This window comes from Labeo rohita, chromosome 13 (assembly GCF_022985175.1).
Source record: "Labeo rohita strain BAU-BD-2019 chromosome 13, IGBB_LRoh.1.0, whole genome shotgun sequence".
Taxonomy (NCBI): Eukaryota; Metazoa; Chordata; class Actinopteri; order Cypriniformes; family Cyprinidae; genus Labeo; species Labeo rohita.
Genome location: NC_066881.1, coordinates 23,668,770 through 23,687,721, shown reverse-complemented (window position 1 = coordinate 23,687,721; position 18,952 = coordinate 23,668,770). Strand labels below are relative to the sequence as shown.

The 18,952-nt window shown below is 36.8% G+C and overlaps 5 protein-coding genes across 5 annotated transcripts; 4 read left to right on the top strand and 1 right to left on the bottom strand.

The window, feature by feature from the left end:
- The first annotated feature begins 208 nt into the window (after positions 1 to 208).
- Positions 209 to 4,128, top strand: LOC127174668 (glycine N-acyltransferase-like protein 3). The gene is made up of 5 exons (XM_051125163.1): positions 209 to 474; positions 569 to 676; positions 768 to 888; positions 983 to 1,112; positions 1,210 to 4,128. The coding sequence occupies exons 1-5, from the start codon at positions 400 to 402 to the stop codon at positions 1,607 to 1,609; spliced, it is 834 nt and encodes a 277-aa protein (XP_050981120.1). The 5' UTR covers positions 209 to 399; the 3' UTR covers positions 1,610 to 4,128.
- Positions 4,129 to 7,083: 2,955 nt separating this feature from the next.
- On the top strand, positions 7,084 to 8,921 carry LOC127174680 (glycine N-acyltransferase-like protein 3). Its single transcript, XM_051125177.1, has 5 exons — positions 7,084 to 7,424; positions 7,521 to 7,628; positions 7,718 to 7,838; positions 7,927 to 8,056; positions 8,231 to 8,921. The coding sequence occupies exons 1-5, from the start codon at positions 7,350 to 7,352 to the stop codon at positions 8,625 to 8,627; spliced, it is 831 nt and encodes a 276-aa protein (XP_050981134.1). The 5' UTR covers positions 7,084 to 7,349; the 3' UTR covers positions 8,628 to 8,921.
- A 2,072-nt stretch (positions 8,922 to 10,993) lies between these two features.
- LOC127174679 (glycine N-acyltransferase-like protein 3) lies at positions 10,994 to 13,032 on the top strand. The gene is made up of 5 exons (XM_051125176.1): positions 10,994 to 11,195; positions 11,292 to 11,399; positions 11,488 to 11,608; positions 11,697 to 11,826; positions 11,933 to 13,032. Exons 1-5 carry the CDS (start codon positions 11,121 to 11,123, stop codon positions 12,330 to 12,332), a joined length of 834 nt encoding a protein of 277 aa, XP_050981133.1. The 5' UTR covers positions 10,994 to 11,120; the 3' UTR covers positions 12,333 to 13,032.
- Positions 13,033 to 13,621: 589 nt separating this feature from the next.
- si:dkey-76k16.6 (uncharacterized protein LOC566817 homolog) lies at positions 13,622 to 15,951 on the top strand. The gene is made up of 5 exons (XM_051126812.1): positions 13,622 to 13,886; positions 14,090 to 14,206; positions 14,297 to 14,405; positions 14,500 to 14,626; positions 15,397 to 15,951. Exons 1-5 carry the CDS (start codon positions 13,812 to 13,814, stop codon positions 15,791 to 15,793), a joined length of 825 nt encoding a protein of 274 aa, XP_050982769.1. The 5' UTR covers positions 13,622 to 13,811; the 3' UTR covers positions 15,794 to 15,951.
- Positions 15,942 to 18,931, bottom strand: mgme1 (mitochondrial genome maintenance exonuclease 1). Its single transcript, XM_051126811.1, has 4 exons — positions 18,240 to 18,931; positions 17,945 to 18,167; positions 16,908 to 17,040; positions 15,942 to 16,164 (listed from the first exon to the last, which is right to left on the bottom strand). Exons 1-4 carry the CDS (start codon positions 18,751 to 18,753, stop codon positions 16,033 to 16,035), a joined length of 1,002 nt encoding a protein of 333 aa, XP_050982768.1. The 5' UTR covers positions 18,754 to 18,931; the 3' UTR covers positions 15,942 to 16,032.
- Between the last annotated feature and the right edge of the window lie 21 nt (positions 18,932 to 18,952).

The following is an 18,952-nucleotide window of genomic DNA, read 5'->3' as shown; positions in this document are numbered from 1 at the left end:
GACACGGGGCGCCCTGTAACTCACTGACCTGCCTGCGTTCACAATTCACACGGTGCAGATGGGAGGGAGAACGGCTGACTACACAGTTTATGGGAATAAATTGTGTATTTCCCTCACAATTGTCACAAAAAACTCACTACACTGTCTGTCTGGTCTCTCTGCGCGTTGCTTTGCGAGATCATGCGGCGCGATTTTTTTTCTCACTGCTGCACGAGTCTGCGTGAGAAAAGGGGGGTGTGGCGTGAGAGCGTGAGAATTGCGTCAATTGCGTGAGTCTCACGCTGAATGCGTGAGAGTTGGCAGCCCTGAGCTTACGTCTTTTAAATCTGGTCTGAATAACACAATTGATCTCTATCTGGCAAAATACATTCACTTTATAAACTTGTTTTACTTTGAAACATGAAAATTTTAAATTCAGATGAGTTAAAAATAGCGGAGACTACTTTATATGCACATCTGCCTAAATCCATAAAGGTAAGTAGCCTGCGTTTGTTTCGTTTTGAAGTAAACGTGTAGCGCTTGTTATGCTTTCACAGTCGCACTGAATCAAATACCTGTTGGTTTTTAGGTGTATGGATTTGTTTTTGCTATGAATAAAGGGAAACCACACACTTTGGAGGTATTGGTGGATACGTGGCCAGCTTTTACCACCATCATTGTTCAACCAGATCCAAATGTGAGATTATACGTTTTTTATTATTAACTATTTGAAAACTTTATCCAAGTAAACCACTGTTATATCACTAATGTTCGTATGAAATGTTTAGAATAATCGAGCAAAGGACTTTAGAAAGAAGGTGACTCTATACAGCACTGATGAGGAAGTCCTGAGAAGAATGTTGACTGTGGAAAATGCAGTTGACTGGAGCACATACTTCCTACTAGGAGGTATGACTTTCTTCCCCAAAATATATTACATTGTGTAATATAATTAATATGACTTCTGGATATTTTAATAATATCTAGTTATTTTTATTTCTAGGATGTGATGTACGTCATTCACCAATGCTGAAGGAAATTGCTGCTTCCTGGGGTATCAATATGAAAGGGTATACCTTGGTGCACCTTATGACATTAACTGATCCCAATCATTTACCTGAGCTCATTACCAGGTAAGATGGTGATATAGATATTTGTACAATTTGATGCATTTAAATAAAAGCTTAAACATGCTTAACCCTTTCCTTATATTTCTTCTACTTTTCTCAGTGACCTTGAGCCCAGAATGTCTGTCCTCAATGAGTCACATGCCGATGTAGTTAACAACACTTGGAAATTTGGTGGGGATGACAAAGGTTATAGGAACATCCTGAATCTCATTAGGCATTACCCCACATTCTGCATTACGGATGAGAACAACCAGCCTGTGTCTTGGGTGCTGTTGTATGATTATTGTGCCATGGGGATTTTGTACACTCAGCCAGAGCATCGTGGGAAAGGCTATGCCAAAGCCCTGATCACCACAATGGCAAAGAGGCTCCATTCTCAGGGCTATCCGGTGTACTGTTTTATTGAAGAATCCAATCTGCTTTCCTACAAACTTTTTCAAAGCCTGGGTTTTACAGAGGACCCCTCTTATAGGGCTGCCTGGTATGAATTCAGTTGTTAGTGTGTATACTCATCAGTACTCCTGTTTGATAGGGGAAAAAAAATCATGAAATCAAAATGGACAATTCTGGGGGTATTTATATACCAGCCTTAAGAAGGTAATATTTAAATGTTGTGAAATAAATCTCAAGACACTATTATTATGCTTACAGAGAAATACAAAATGTTGTCAAAATTTGTGTGGCTGCAGTATCATCTTAATACATAATTTTGTAGGGAATATCTATAATAATTTTCTTTGTAAGGTGGGATTCTGTTTGCTAGGGTTAAGTTAGGTTTTTTTTCCTCCAAAGGTAAAATTAGTTAACCCACTGGCACACCTTACTCCACAACTACCATTTTTTAGAAGAAAACCATATATTTGTATTATTTTTAGGTGGGCAAGGCCTACTTTTTACACATTTATCCATGCAATTTTGTTTAATCCTAAATTTAACTTATGCATAGAGTGTTTTCACAATGGGTCTTCAATCAGCCATATTGGCGGCACTAAATGTAAACAGTGCCACTGAACCAAACAAAACTCGCATATTTTGCTGATTATTACTGCTGAAAATGGTCAATTATTGACGCGTCGTGAAAACACTATACATAAGTAAAATTAGGATTAAACCAAATTGCATGGACAAATGTGTAAAAAGTAGGGCTAGCCTATATACAAATATGTTTTGGAATGTACTAATCGGTCGGATGGGGGAAAAATTGGAGTACTATAGACTGCTAAAAGTTATAACAAATCAAGGAGAAGAGTGCAAAAAACTGTCTGAGGAAAAAAAGGTGTGTGTGGTTGGCCAAACTGAACCAGGATTTCCAGGGCAAGAATCTTGACAACATTCATGTTTGTGCTTATTTCCGCTCAGGTAGGTGAAATATTAGGCTAATAATCTTAATTAATACTGCTCTTATGTATCTTTACAAACTATTAACTTTAGTTTGTCAAAATATTGCACCCCTTCTTGCTTACTAAGTCCTCCTCTATATGATTTTCAGCTTCCACATGGTTTTTGCGTGATTTAGACAGCATAAATTGCTGAACAACATATTTAGTAGTACATTACTCGTGTAATCCATGCTGTTGTTTACATCCGTGTATCGCCAATATGGCCGCGCATCCGGGTAACTGACCAAATCGTGATGTAAGTGCAAACCAGTGATTGCGCTGGCGCCTCCATGTCCTGCAAAGCGCGCCTCAGCTTCCCCTCTCCACACAAATGATTGGAGATGTGCCTAATAGCACACATTTATAGGTTTAAAGATTATAACATTGTTTTATAGTTTAACTGTTTTAAATCTATTGATTTTATTTTAGGCAAGTCGTGATGATTTGAGAAGGCAAAATTGATCGAACAGACTATGATCAGTCCTCCGCTGGCCGCTTGGTCGTTACTTTAAAAAAAAAAAAAACTTGCATTTAACAAACAAAAAAAAAAATGATTTAAACGTTTTTCTAAATTAACTTAATAAAAAACGAAAAGAAAATTTAATCACGTTGCCATTACATAAAAACTGAACCATTTTAATAGCTGAAACAGTAGTATAAGCTATTTTGTGAGAAGAGGGGGAAAAAGACAGGCTCGGAAAAGCTGTCGGAGAAGGGCCGCACTGTTCAAGCAGGTGCGCGCTGCGCGTATCACGCTGAAACCATTAACGCGCGCATTTGCTAAAATTAATTCTGCCTTGCTGTCCCTGAACAGTTATTTGTTTTTAAACCACAATGCTTGTCCACTGTTTCCACAACTTCCACTCCATCATCAGCTTGGCTACTAAAATAACTTAGCTGGGGATTTGACTAACTAACTCAGCCAGTTGTCAGTTGCAGCACTCATTATCCCCCTAAACCAGACCTGGGCAAACTCGGTCCTGGAGGACCGGTGTCCCTGCAGAGTTTAGCTCAAACCCTGATAAAAGTCACCTGTTTGTAACTTTCTAGTAAACCTGAAGACACTGATTAGCTTGTTCAGGTGTATTTAATCAGGGTTGGAGCTAAACTCTACTGGGACACCGGCTCTCCAGGACTGATTCTGCCCAGGCCTGAAGTTAAAAGTATTTTAGAGTAAAGTCATCATTTTCAGCACACAACATAAATGTGATTTTAAGAAATCTGTGTAGATATTAATGTTACTGAGCTTTCTGCTGCTGTGCCAGATGTGAATACTGATGTAACTGTCTTATTGTTGATGGCCCACTTTAAAAGAAGCAGAGGATTTGTTGTTCCTTTTAGCCAATGTAAGTTTTTTTTTTTTTTTTTTTTTTTTTTTCCCATTTGTGTAATTGACAACTGATAATTTCTAAAACTGACACTTAGAAAAAGTGTGCGTGTGTGTGTGTGTGTGTGTGTGTGTGTGTGTGTGTGTGTGTGTGTGTGTGACAACAACAACAACAACAACAACAACAACAATTGCAGCAGATGCAAAGACCAGGCTTTCACTACTCTGATCATGCTTGGTAAGATCTTTTAGTACATGATTTGGGATGGTTTTTAAAAATAAACCTTTTGTCACACTTTATTCATGGCTCTCTATATCTAACTTTCTACCTAGCATCTTTTCAAATAGATTTTGAATATCAAGGATAAGTAAATGATGATAGAATTGTCATTTTTGGGTGAACAATCCTTTTGAACAAATGAGAAAGGCCCCAACATCTACATCTACTTTTACTGACACCATAATCAAATGTGAAAAGGGGTTGTTTTTTTTTTTTTTTTTTTTTTTTTTGTTTTTTTTTGGTAAAGTAAAAAATATCACTATAAAAAAAATGAACACAATAAATTAATTAACTGACTGCTCTGTTGTTTATTTAGAGGTAAGTACACCTTGCAGTATGCTGAAATATTGTATACAGGTTTGAAACGACATAAGGGTGAGTAAAGAATGACAAGAATTTTCATTTTTCAGTGGACTATCCCTTCTTTAAGGGATTGTTCACTAGTGATGTGAGATTTAAACCAAGCATTGGAGCTTGTGTTGAGAATAAATGGGCATGCCAGATAAAGCCTCGATTCAAGGCTTGTGCTTTTAACGTAGAAATCACGTGACAAATGACATACGAAGCCTTACTTTCTTTCTGTTCGAACTCTCAGATCTTACAAGTACATTTAAACCCATTTAATATTTTTGTATACCCAATCATACAATATGAATACAAATTATTTCATCATGTGCACGTAACGTGAATCGATCTACGGAATGTGTGGTGATGCTGCTTACAACGGAGCTTCTTTCATAGGCTTTTGGCTGCTTTATTTTTTACTAACCAACAGATAGAGCTGTTTTTACAACACACTCAAAGCTTTGAATCTTTTCCTGAAACACTCAGAGGAAAGTCTTAGTCCTTCAATAGGCTTAATTGCCCATCAGTATTGCTCATTAAAAAATGCTAAATTCTCTCATCACTTATTTGCCATCCCGGATGTACATGACTTTCATTCTTCTGTGGAACACGAACAGAGGTTTTTAGAAAAATAATCCATCTATGTGAGCCCATATAATGCAAGTGGATAGGTCCCTCAAATTTGACGCTTCACAACATGACATCTACGTCAAACAAACATGTAGGACACTTGCTTGTAAGCAGTGGTTTATAATATTAATTTTTAAAAAATATTTAAACATTTTCTCACACAAACCTATCATTTTGCTTCAGATTACTTTTTTTCTTTTTTTTTTTTTCTAAAAATCTCTAATTGTGTTCTACAGAAGAAAATATATTTGGGATGAGATGAGGGTGAGTAAATACTGAGAGAATTACAGTTTTTGGGTGTTGTCTTCTTGGCATGCAGTAATGATAACTGACAATTTGAGTTAAATAAAATTAACTGGTGTACTATTCTGTTTATTCTTCTAACGAATTCATAACAGTATTTTTGTCTGTCCACTGAAAGTACACACAACCAAAATATTCCAGTTCAAAAAGTGTGTAAAGAAATGGAATTAATCCGTATGATTAATCTGTGGGCTTTTATTCACATACAAACATTGATCCTCCAAATATGTAGAGTGCGTCAAACAGTGGTAAACAGAATCTCAAACATGCTTGAGAACTGCTTAGCTGTCTTAAGCCACTCGAATCATATGGATTATTTTTACAATGTCTTTATGCACTTTTTGAAGCTAAAAGACTTTGGTTGCCTGGATAGACAAAAATGAAGAGAGAATATCAATTTTCATGTGTTCTGAAAACAAGCTAGATTTTATGGGTTTGTAACAACATAGTAAATGATGACAACATTTTCATTTTGGCTGAACTAATGCTCTAAAAAGTTTTTACAAAAGAGAATTAAATTTTTTTTTTTTTGAAGGTTCATTGTGAGGATAAATCCTCTAAATTCCAGATCAGCAAAAGAAGTGGGAAGATGGTGCAAAGGAGAAACTCTGGCCTGAACCCTCATGTGTCTAAGGAGTTTGTGGATTTCAGCTGGCAAAACTATTAATCCACTACGGGCAAATGCGTTTTACTCAGGAGAGTTTTTGTGAATTTGTATGTTTTTAAGATTGTTCTTATGATTGAATTTGTTCCTGATTTTTTTTTTTTTTTTTTTTTTTAACATATTTTTAAATTGCTGTAATATACAAATGTATACATTCTTGAAATGTATACATTCTTGAAAAATGCTTCTTGTAACAAAAGTTTGAGTTTTATTTAAACTGTCATTGCTGTTCACTGTTATCATAGTATGTTGTGCTTAGGATAAATGTTAAGAATTTTTCTAGCTATAATAGTTAAAATGGTATGTGCTGTAATATAATAGTTTGTAATAGTGTTTTGTTTGAGTCTTAAATGAATCTGTGAAAATTGTCATGTTATTGCAAGGGTTATTGCAACATTTGAACAATTAAAAACATTAAAAGTTACACAGTTATTTTTTTTCTTGTATTGCAATATATAACTGGAGAAGACCATAAAATTACTGTATATTTTACAAGTAAAATACAGTAAAAATACAGCAAAACTGTACAAGTGCAGTATGATACTGTAAATACATTTACAGCAAGTTAAATGGCACTGTAAATATAAATACAGTATTGTTACTGTAAGTAAATTTACAGTAAGTTACTGTAATTTCTACAGGACTTTTTTTTTACAGTGAAAGAACACTTTCATGCTTGTGTGAGGTCTTAGATTCCTGTTCATTTTGTAAATATAAGCCAAATAGTTTAAGAACAGTCACACCAGGATAATTGAGAAATGATCCATCCAGACGTGTATTTTAATTGTTACACTCAGATGATAACTTATAAGCCAAAGCACAACGAACTGGTTTGCTGTGCTTTATCCAAACATTACACTAAGAATATCTGCAATTATTCTGTCACGACGGCTGCACAAAACGTGCAAACTAATAAAAAACATTATGAGCTGTTACAAAATGATGAACAAATGCAGTTTAGGTATATTAAACACAAGTGGGGGGGGTTCATGTCTGCTCCGCCCACTGAAACCGAAAACCTTAGAAACCGAAAGTTTCGTAACAGCTGTCTTTAGCAACATTTAGCGACATTTGATAATGTGGCAGCCGAGATATCCCGCCTATGGGATGCGGTTTTCCGTTTGAAAAGCACCCTATATTTCCAAGAACGCAGAGTCAAATGACTTTCAGCTCCTCCTCTCTGGACTTCTAACGGAGAGTTGTGGGTGTTGTTGGATATTCTAGCTGGTCTGGTCTGGTCAAAGACATAATCACCTCTTTCTGGAAAAAACCTTCATTTTACAGATTTTACAGACTGATTTTACTTTGAATCATGAAAATTTTAAATTCAGATGAGTTAAAAATAGCGGAGACTACTTTATATGCACATCTGCCTAAATCTATAAAGGTAAGTAGCCTGGCGTTTGTTTAACGTCGAAGCAAATCGTGTAGCGCTTGTTATGGTTTTGCAGTCGCACTTAATCGAACAAATGTTGGTTTTTAGGTGTATGGATTTGTTTTCGCTATGAACAGAGGGAAACCACAAGCTTTGGAAGTATTGGTGGATACGTGGCCAGCTTTTACCACTATTATTTTTCGACCAGATCCAAATGTGAGATTTCGTTCTTTATTATTAACTATTTAAAAACTTTATCCAAGTAAACCACTGTTATATCACCAATGTTCGTCTGAAATCTTTAGAATATTCGAACAAAGGACTATTTGAAGAAAGTGACTCTATACAGCACTGATGAAGAAGTCCTGAGAAAAATGCTGACTACGGAAAACGCAATTGACTGGAGCACAAACTTTCTAATAGGAGGTGTGGCTTTCTTGCCCAAAAATCTTATAGCCTATTATTAAAATTATTTCTGGTTATTTGAATAACTTCTGGTTATTTTAATTCCTAGGATGTGATGTACGTCATATCCCAATGCTGAAGGAAATTGCTGCTTCTCGGGGTGTCAGTATGAAAGAGTTTTCCTTGGTGCACCTTATGACATTAACAGACCCCAGTCATTTACCTGAGCTTGTTACCAGGTACGATGGTCACTTTTATTAAGTGTTCTAAATAAAGGCTTAATTCCTTAATGTTCCACCTGTGGAACGTTTTGCATTGAGTTAAGTTTGACAGCAACCCTAAGGAGTTAAACTATAATCTTTTCTAAATAAACATGGTTAAACTTTCCTATATGTATTTGCTTCTTTCCTCAGTGATCTCGAGTCCAGAGTGTCTGTCCTCAATGAGTCACATGTCGATGTAATTAACAAGACTTGGAAATTTGGTGGGGATGAAAAAAGTTACAGGAACATCCTGCATCTCATCAGACATTTCCCCTCATGCTGCATTACAGATGAGAACAACCAGCCTGTGTCTTGGGTGCTGTCGTATGATTACTATGCCATGGGGATGTTGTACACTCAGCCAGAGCATCGTGGGAAAGGCTATGCCAAAACCCTGATCACCACAATGGCAAAGAGGCTCCATTCTCAGGGCTATCCAGTGTACTGCTTCATTGAAGAATGCAATGAGCTTTCCTACAAACTTTTTAAAAACATGGGTTTTACAGAGGACCCCTCTTATAGAGCCACCTGGTATGAATTCAATTGATAGTGTGAATACTCATCAGTACTCCTGATTGAAAGGGGGAAAAAACTCTTAGGAAGTCATCATGAAATCAAAATGGACAATTCTGATTTGTATTAGAATACTTCCCAGCCACATCTCTTCTGATTAATAAGCCCTCAATCAATTCCAACAAAAATCTGTTTCATGCAGGTATCACAATGGAAAATAAAGATGATCACAATTTGTTTCTTACTGACTGTAACTGCATGATTTAATTTTTGTACATTCATATAAAAAGTTGTATTTTATACACAACATTTTAAATAAATCATAATGAAGACATTGTCTTGTACAACTTTCACTTATTATTGTATGAATGAAGGTCAAACCGCCAGTCTGTAAGTAATGAAGAACATCTTTACACAATTTTAATAATCCAGTATCCCATTGAGAGTTGTATTTCAGATGGATATATATCTGGATATAAATATTCATTTACAAAATGTTGCCAAATGTTGTGTAGCTACAGTATCATCTTAATACATAATTTTGTAGGGAAAATCCATAATAATTTTCTTTGTAAGGTGGGATTCTCTTCGCTAGGGATAAGTTACCATTTCCAGCTACCAATTTTAGGAGCAAACCATATATTTGTATCATTTGTATGTAGGATAGCCCTACTTTTTACACATTTATCCATGCAATCTGGTTTAATCCCTAATTTTACTTATGTATAGAGTGTTTTCATGATGCGTCATCAATTGGCCGTATTGGCGGCACTGAACCGAACGAAACTTGCATATTTTGCTGATTATTGCTGCAGAAAATGGTCAATTATTGTCATGTTTTGGGCTGTACTAATCGGTCAGACCAGGAAAATAATTTGGAGTACTATAGACAGACAAGACAGACAAAAGTTATAACAAATCAAGGAGAAGAGTGCCAAAAACGATCTGAGAAACAGAAGGCGTTTATGTTTGGCCAAACTGAACCAGGATTTCCAGTGCAAGAATCTTGACAACATTCATGTTTGTGCTTATTTCCAGTCAGGTAGGTGAAATATTAAGCTAATAATCTTAATCAATACTGCTCATATGTGTCTTTACGAACTATTAACTTTTGTTTGTCAAAATATTGCATCCCTTCCTGCTTACTAAGTCCTCCTCTATATGATTCAGCAGCTTCCAAATGTTTTTTTTTTTTTTTTTTTTTTTTGTAGGTTAGACAGCATAAATTAGCAGAACAACGTATTTAGTAGTACATTACCCGTGTAATCCATGCTGTTGTTTACATCCGTGTATCGCCAATATGGCCGCGCATCTGGGTAACTGACCAAATCGTGACATAAGTGCAAGCCAAAAAAACGGAACACTTTCATGCTTGTGTGCAGTCTTAGATTCCTGTTCATTTTGTAAATATAAGCCAAATAGCTTCAGAACAATCACACCAGGATAAATGAAAAATGATTAGTCCACAAGTTTATTTCAGTTGTTGCACTCAAATGATAAGCGACAAATTAAGTTTGCTGTGGTTTTACATTACACACAGAATGTCTGCAATCATTATGTCAGTGACTGCTGCATAAAACTTGAAAAAATAATAAAAACATTGACGTCACTTTCCCGCCAGAACATGCCCCCTCAGCTGGACTGAGTGGCAAAAGAAGTAGCTGCATAAATGGATTTAATAGCGAAGTTGGGAAGAAAACAAAACAATAATCTTTTTGCTGGACACAGTATAATGTTCCTTACACCTTACCAAATATCCAGCAGTCCAAGGATATTGATATGCAGCCAGGAATCGTTTTTAATGACATTTATATGTGCCTGATTTCAACGCTGGGGAAGTAAACAAACCAGATACCTGTGAACACATTTTGTAAATACAAAATAGGCTGGTCCAAACCCATGTGGTCATTGTTATATCAATGTTATATATATGGTCATACTGTCCAGCCCAAAATCGTATATAGTTTGTCAGTGTTTATTTTAAAACATCCAGTTTTGCAGAACTTAAGATGGTTAATGTTTAATTGACGACTTGGCAATATGATATATGACAGTACAATAGGTAGGGTGTGATTTTAGCGCAATATTAACATGAAATGATAACTGCATTTCCGTATTTCGCCACCTGGAGTCCATTTGTTTCTTTTTGCAGCTTTTCTTTTCTGTAGCTTTTGACAGCCTGTAAAAGCATACCTCAGGTTTCTTGTCAAATATCTTTGTACAGTCAATCGCAAAGCTCGTTCTGGTTTTAGAGGTGTTTTGTGTGTTCTTTCGCAGCATTCACGCTAAACCAATGCTGCCACTCAGTGGGCGGAGCCGCGCACCTGCTCCAGCTGATGGTGACGTCACATCAGAATTTGTCACATTTATGCAATACCTTCTGTATTTCCAAGTGGTACTCACCGCAGAGTCAAATGACTTCCAGTTTCTCGTCCATGGACGTCTAATGGGTGGATATTTTAGCTAAGTCTGGTCTGGCAAAATACATTCATTTCACCGATTTTACAGACTGATTTCACTTTGAAACATGAAAATTTTAAATTCAGATGAGTTGAAAATAGCGGAGACTACTTTATATGCACATCTACCTAAATCCACAAAGGTGAGTAGCCTGGCGTTTGTTTAATGTCGAAGCAAGTCGTGTAGCGCTTGTTATGCTTTTGCAGTTGCACTGAATTAAATAATTGTTGGTTTTTAGGTGTATGGATGTGTTTTCGCTATGAACAGAGGGAAACCACATGCTTTGGAAGTATTGGTGGATACGTGGCCAGCTTTTACCACTATCATTTTTAGACCAGATCTAAATGTGAGATTTCTTTCTTTATTATTAACTATTAAAAACTTTATCCAAGTAAACCACTGTTTTATCACCAATGTTTGTCTGAAATCTTTAGAATAGTCGAGCAAAGGACTATTTGAATAAGGTGACTCTATACAGCACTGATGAAGAGGTCCTGAGAAGAATGTTGACTGTGGAAAACCTAATTGACTGGAGCACAAACTTTCTAATAGGCGGTGTGGCTTTCTTCCCCAAAAATCTTATGGCCTATTATTAAAATGTTTTCTGGTTATTTGAATAACGTCTGGTTATTTTAATTCCTAGGAATTGATGTACGTCATTTACCAATGCTGAATGAAATTGCTGCTTCTCGGGGTGTCAATATTAAAGAGTTTCCCTTGGTGCACCTTATGACATTTACAGACCCCAGTCATTTACCTGAGCTCGTTATCAGGTAAGATAGTCACTTTTATTAAGCTTTCTAAATAAAGGCTCAAACTATAATCTTTTCTAAATAAATATGGTTAAGCTTTCCTATATGTATTTGCTTCTTTCCTCAGTGATCTCGAGTCCAGAGTGTCTGTCCTCAATGAGTCACATGTCGATGTAATTAACAAGACTTGGAAATATGGTGGGGATGAAAAAAGTTACAGGAACATCCTACATTACATCAGACATTTCCCCTCATGCTGCATTACAGATGAGAACAACCAGCCTGTGTCCTGGGTGTTGACGTATGATTACTGTGCCATGGGGATGTTGTACACTCAGCCAGAGCATCGTGGGAAAGGCTATGCCAAAGCCCTGGTCACCGCTATGGCAAAGAGGCTCCATTCTGAGGGCTATCCTGTGTACTGCTTCATTGAAGAATGGAATGAGCTTTCCTACAAACTTTTTCAAAGCCTGGGTTTTACAGAGGACCCCTCTTATAGATCCACCTGGTATGAATTCAATTGTTAGTGTGAATACTCATCAGTACTCCTGATTAAAAGGGGGGAAAAAGCTCTTAGGAAGTCATCATGAAATCAAAATTGACAATTTTGATTTGTATTAGAATACTTCCCAGCCACATCTCTTCTGATCAATAAACCCTCAATCAGTTCCAACAAAAATCTGTTTCACTCAGGTATCACAATGGATAATAAAGATGGTCACGTTTTGGTTTCATACTGACAACAACTACATGATTTAATTTTTGTAAATTTAATAAAAAGTTTTATTTTATACACAACATTTTAAATAAATTTAAATGAAGACAGAAGAACTTTCACTTATTGTTGTATGAATAAATGTCAAACCGCCAGTCTGTAAGTGATGAAGAACATCTTTACACAATTTTAATAATCAAGTATCGCATCGAGAGTTGCATTTAAGCTATATATATATGTGTGTGTGTGTGTGTGTGTGTGTGTTCCGGCATTTGTGGTTTATGAGGACACAAATGTGTATAATGACATGGGTACTACAACGTAAACATGGTTTATGAGGACACTTCCTGTGTCCCCGTAAAACAAAAGGCTTAAAAAACATACTAAACAGTGTTTTACGAAATTCAAAAAGTGTGCACAGTCTCCTGTGAGGGCTAGGTTTAGGTGTAGGGTAGGTGTATGGCGATAGAAAATAGGGTTTGTACAGTATAAAAACCATTACGCCTATGGAGAGTCCCCGTAAACCACAAATGCAAGAATGTGTGTGTGTGTGTATGTATGTATGCATGTATGTATAAATATTCATATTTTTAGAGGTATTAATATACCAGCCATAAGAAGGTAATATTTCAATGTTGTGAAATAAATCTCAAGACACTATAATCATGCTTACAGGGAAATACAAAACGTTGGCTGCAGTGTCATCATTATAAATAATTTTATAAAAAAAAAAAAATATATAATAATTTTCTTTCTAAGGTGGGATTCTCTTTACTAGTGATGTGTCAACCTTTTTAAAATTAGTTAACCCTCTTGCAAGGTATAATAAATAGATATAGCATATCTCTTCCAAGATATGCTATATCTATTTATCATTCATATTTATCATTATCTATTTATCTATAAGCTGTATCTATTTATCATTCATATTATATAAAAATAGTATATATATATATATATATATATACTTTGACGTACAAAATGATCTTCTGATGTGATTTCTCAAACATGTGTTTTAATCATGTGTTCTATAACTATTTTAAATAAATGTTGTAAATAAGTGAACAAAAATAAGGTTCCGGAAACGATTACGTGAGGGCGCTACATTCCAGACTGCACGCACGAGGACTTTTAAACTGTCTACTTAAACTTCTACACACCATAACCCGCAACCCCTGCCTATTTCCTCACGTGAAAAACATGCCTTTTAAAAAGCGCTGCTAGCAAAACAGTAGACCCGCTGACGCCGAGCGAAGCAAGTGAAAAAAGGCTGCTGGCGGAAGACCTCACAATGCATCAGCTGACTACAGAGGATCTGAAGACCCTGGAAGTAGATCTTCAAAACTACTTTCCACAATCGCTGCAGGTTAGAAAGCGTTTATGAAGCTGTTAAAGTAGCTCACTTTGCAGTGGTCGTGTTTGGTACTGTAAACATGCGTAGAATGCTTTACATGCTACTTAACTGTGACAGCAGTAAAATCATTATTTGTGCAGCTTTAATGTTCTGTAGGCTTTTGCAAACATCTAATTTGGTCTTATTTGTTTGTGTTTTACCCTGCATATATACAGGCATATGGATGTATTTTCCAAATCAATAGGAATGGACAGAGAGCTGACCCTGTTAGTGTGCTTGTTGATCAGTGGCCAGAGTTCAGTGTTTTACTTATTAAACCAGAATTCCAAGAGGTATCAAGAATACTGCGAAATATAAAGGCTTTAAGTAATGTATCACCATTATTTATGAGAGGTTCAACAATCTATTATGTTTTATTACAGAAGGCAGACTTTTTCAAAGACGTGACTGTGTTTTCAAAAAACGATGTCTGCCTCAAAGACCTGCTGGCACATACAGATGTCATTGATTGGAAGATGTTTATTTGTTTGGGTACTTGCATGTCTCTTTTGTAAAGTTTTTTACATTAGTATGAATCCCTGAAAATCTTTAAGGCCTCAAACACATGTTCCTTTGTAAACTCAAGCTGCTGAGCTTCATCATGAGAAGATGCTGGAAGTTGTGGCAGTACACAGAGGCGTACCTATGAAGAAAGAAGCTGTGTGCTACATGTTGGCTCTTCGGGATACATCAAAACTTTCACAAGTTGATAGGTGAATTATTTTAACTGTAATCAGTAACAGCACACTTTATGACAGGTCATAGTTTAAGCCAAGCTTCATTGCAATATGTCACTGACTACAGGCACTGTAACTTGTAACCTAGTAATGAGTGCTCAGTCATCATCATTGTATTTACCTAAGTTTGCTGTATGAACAAATAATAGTGGACATGATCAGAAAATGATAAACAATCTTATAAATAACCACATTTAGGATCTTTGCAGGAAAAAAAAAAAAAAAAGAATGGCATAGGAAATAAATGGGAAATACTAAAAAAAGCATTTTTTGAGCTACAGTCTACAAAAAAAGCCATCATTAAAAACTGAATTAAATATAAAACACTCTTTAAAGCAACCAGAGATTGTATTATTTTATGTAAAAAAAAAAAAAAAAAATGTGCATAATTTAGAGCTGAATATTCTCTAATCCCTGCTGAAAAAAAAACAGCTAAAACCAGGCTAGGCTGGAAGTAGCTGGTTCCAGCTGGTCTCCCAGCCTGACCAGCTAAGACCAGCCTGGAAGTGGCCAAAACTCCTCTTAAACCAGCCTGCTGACCAGAAAAGACCAGCCTGGATGACCAGCTAAAATCAGCCTAGCTAGTTTAGCTAGTTTTTCGGCAGGGATACCATGAAATCTTTTCAAAATACTAAATATTTAAGAATAAATATTTCTGACACAAAATATAGTGCATTCATTTCATTAAAACAAAAGTTTGGTTATTGTATTTGTTCTGTTTTGGCTTTCTTCTTTTCCCCCCACAGTTCATCGCTGAAACTGTCTTCTCTCAACGAGTCTCATCTTGCGGTAGTCAACCGTAGCTGGAAGTTTGGCTGTGAAGACAGCAAACGAATGATTAAGAATATGATTTTAAACTTCCCATCTTGTTGTGTCCTGGACTCAGATGATCAACCAGTAGCATGGATATTAACATATCCCTCCTGTGCACTGGGAATGCTGTACACACTTCCAGAACACAGAGGAAAAGGCTATGCAAAAGCACTGATCACTGTTATGTCAAAGAGACTCCACGCTCAGGGTTATCCAGTGTACTGTTTTATAGAGAAAGAGAACAAGATATCCTACAGCCTCTTCACAAGCCTCGGTTTCACAGAAGAACCAGATTACAGGGCAGCCTGGTTTGTCTTTAATGATTTGTAATTGGGTCCCATCAGACCAGCCAGTCAATTGTTTAGCTTCTGTCCAAGATGCTATGTAGAAATGTTATGTAAAAGCTGGAGGTTTTTTTTACTTTTAACAAAGACAACATTTTAACCATTTATAAATAACTAATTCCATGAATAAAATGTGTAAATCACTTAACTGTTTATTCTTTGTATCAAATATAAAACATTTACAGTCTAATTACACATTGTGTAAAATCAGATTTGTTATGTTAGTTATTTTTCTGCGTATTCTTCTAGTCGAAGCAGCCATTTCTCCCAGAATGCCATAATCTGCTCTGAGGTCAGGAAGTGAGTATGTGCAGGTGATCCATCTTTGTAGGCCACCACAATTAGGCCATTTTCTACCTGTACATAAATGACATAAGATGGAAGACTTCAATGGAATACACATGTATGCATTTATCCAAAGCAACTTAGAAAAAGAGGAACAAAGCAATGTCAGGAACCCAATAATATAGAGGGTTTGCACTTGCGTCACGATTTGGTCAGTTTCCTGGATGCGCGAACATACTGGTGATACTCGGATGTAAACAACAGCGTGGATTGCACGGTTAATGTACTACTTAATATGTTGTTCTGCCAATTTATGCTATCTAACCATGGAAAAAATGTGTGGAAGCTGCTTAATCAAATAGAGCAGGACTTAGTAAGCAGGAAAGGGCGCTGAAGTTAAACAAACTAAAGTTAATAGATGGTAAAAATACGTACAAGCAGTATTAAGATATTAGCCTAACATTTCACCTAACTGACCAGAAATTATTAGAACAAACGCGAATGTGATCAAGATTCTTGTTCTGGCTCAGTTTGGGCAACCCCAAAATGTCTTTTTGTTCCTCAGACAGTTTTTTGCACTCTTCTCCTTGATTTGTTATAACTTTTGGCAGCCTATAGTACTCCAAATGATTCTCCCGGTTCGGCCTATTAGTACAGCCCAAAACATGACAATAATTGGCCATTTTCAGCAGCAATAATCAGCAAAGTATGCAAGTTTTGTTCGGTTCAGTGGCATTGTTTACATTCAGTGCAACTGATGACGTGTCGTGAAAACACTCTATATCAGGTGTAAAAGGTGTCATAGTGATGTTTACCTGGTAGTTGTAGTTGTGGTCACTATTCAAAGCCCCAATGTATGCAGCTACTTGTAATGGATTGTCATAAGTGTGTCGAAGGAAGGGTTTAGGCTTCTCTGATGTCTTCCAATCAATGACACACAATGAACCTCTGTGTGAAAGCAGAGAAGACTTAAAATTCAACACAACATACAGTACTGTGCAAAAGTCTTAGGCCACTAGTATTTTCATCAGCTAAAAAATGGTTTTTAAGTTAAAAGTCAGTATTTTGCTGTAGTGTATCAGTAGGAAATATCAGTTTACATTTCTAAACATTCATTTTGCCATTAATTGTAATAATCCAATGAGATTTTTGTGTGGAGCACAGGCTGTTGTCAGACTCCTTGTGCACACAGAGATCTGATCTCTCCATCATTCAATCCAGTCTGTCTTAAGAAACAGAAAAAACGGGGACAGACTAAATCCAGAAGAACTGTGGCAACATCTCCAAGATGCTTTAAGAGACCTATACCTACAAAGCTACAGTACTGTTAAAGTTTTTAGGCAGTTAGGCACATAAAATGAGGATGCTGTCAAAAACAATGTCATAAATAGATGCCCTATGTGCACTTGTGCGTAGTTTTTCAGGTAGCTTTGCAGGTAGGTTACTTGAAACATCTTAGAGATGTTGCCACAGTTCTCCTGGATTTAGTCTGTCTCAGTTTTTCTATTTCTTCATGTCATTCCAGAGACAGACTGGATGATGGTGAGATCAGATCTCAGTGTGGAGCACTGGCTGTTGTCAGACTCCTTGTGCAAACAAAAATCTCACTAGATTATTACAATTAATGGCAAACAGAATGTTTGGAAATGTTAACCGATATTTTTTACTGACACACAACAGCAAAAGATAGAAATAACTTACTTTAAACCATTTTTTTAGCTGGTGAAAATACTGGTGGCCTAAGACTTTTGCACAGTACTGTACATATGCATTCATATACAAAAAAAAGTTCAAGATGCATGATTATAAATTCTTACACATGTGACTCTTGATTTAACTAAATGAATCTCACCTGTACTGGGCAACGCAATCTACAATGCCGAGGTACTGTAATGAAGAATGATGCACAGCACTCTCAATAGCTCTCACTCCTGTTATATCACTCAATACATTAGACACACTCTCTATATATCCGGACACCTCTGCTGGACACTCATGGTCCTCCTTCGAAGGTGTTTCCTGGATGAATGTGTCCTCAATGGCAGCATGGAACAGCTTTCCTTGTCTGAAAAGGTCTAAAAGAACACAGAGGAATTAGAAGGTGCAGATCTTTTAAAAAGCAGTACTGAAAGATTAATTATTCTTACTCGAGCTGTATTCTCGAAACCCTTCCTCTCCCAGTTCAGCTATCATCCTTCTCTTCCACCTTTCCAGGTAAAAGGCTTGGTCAGGTGGCATGGTCTTCTGAAGGATCCGGGTCACGCTGGGTATAGATGTGTTATTAGAGTCCCTCTTTAATGTTATACGAGCCAAAGGTCCCGGGACATACTCCGACTGACCTTTGGCCTCGTTTAACAGTGGATGCAGGTTTTTTGGTACTTTGGGTTGTTGTGAAGGCGGTCTGGTTCTTATTATAGGTCCGTACAGCTGACAGTCCTCATCCTCGATGCTGTCAGGAGTCTGGGAGCTGGTTTTTGAGGACAACACCTCTCGTACCAGAGATGAGTACCGCTCTGTGTCAACGGTGCTGTACTGACTGACCTTTTTGCGAGCTCGCCATTGACAACTGGATGAAAAGTTGTCCACACGCGAGAAGTGACCAGAGGGAAAGCCCATTGATCTCACACCCTTGCATTGTATCACCAGCTTCAATACTTGCATTGTAATCGCCACAGGTGATGTTCTTATCCTGTTTCTGTTGTGATTGTCGCGGCTATTTGCGCATGCTTTGAAAAACGGACAGATGCATTAAAAGAAATAAAAAAGTTTTAGAGTGGATTAGCGAACATGAGGTCATTACATTCCGGTTTCAAATGCAGCGCAATTTGAACTGGATCTACTGGGGAATTATGGGAATTGT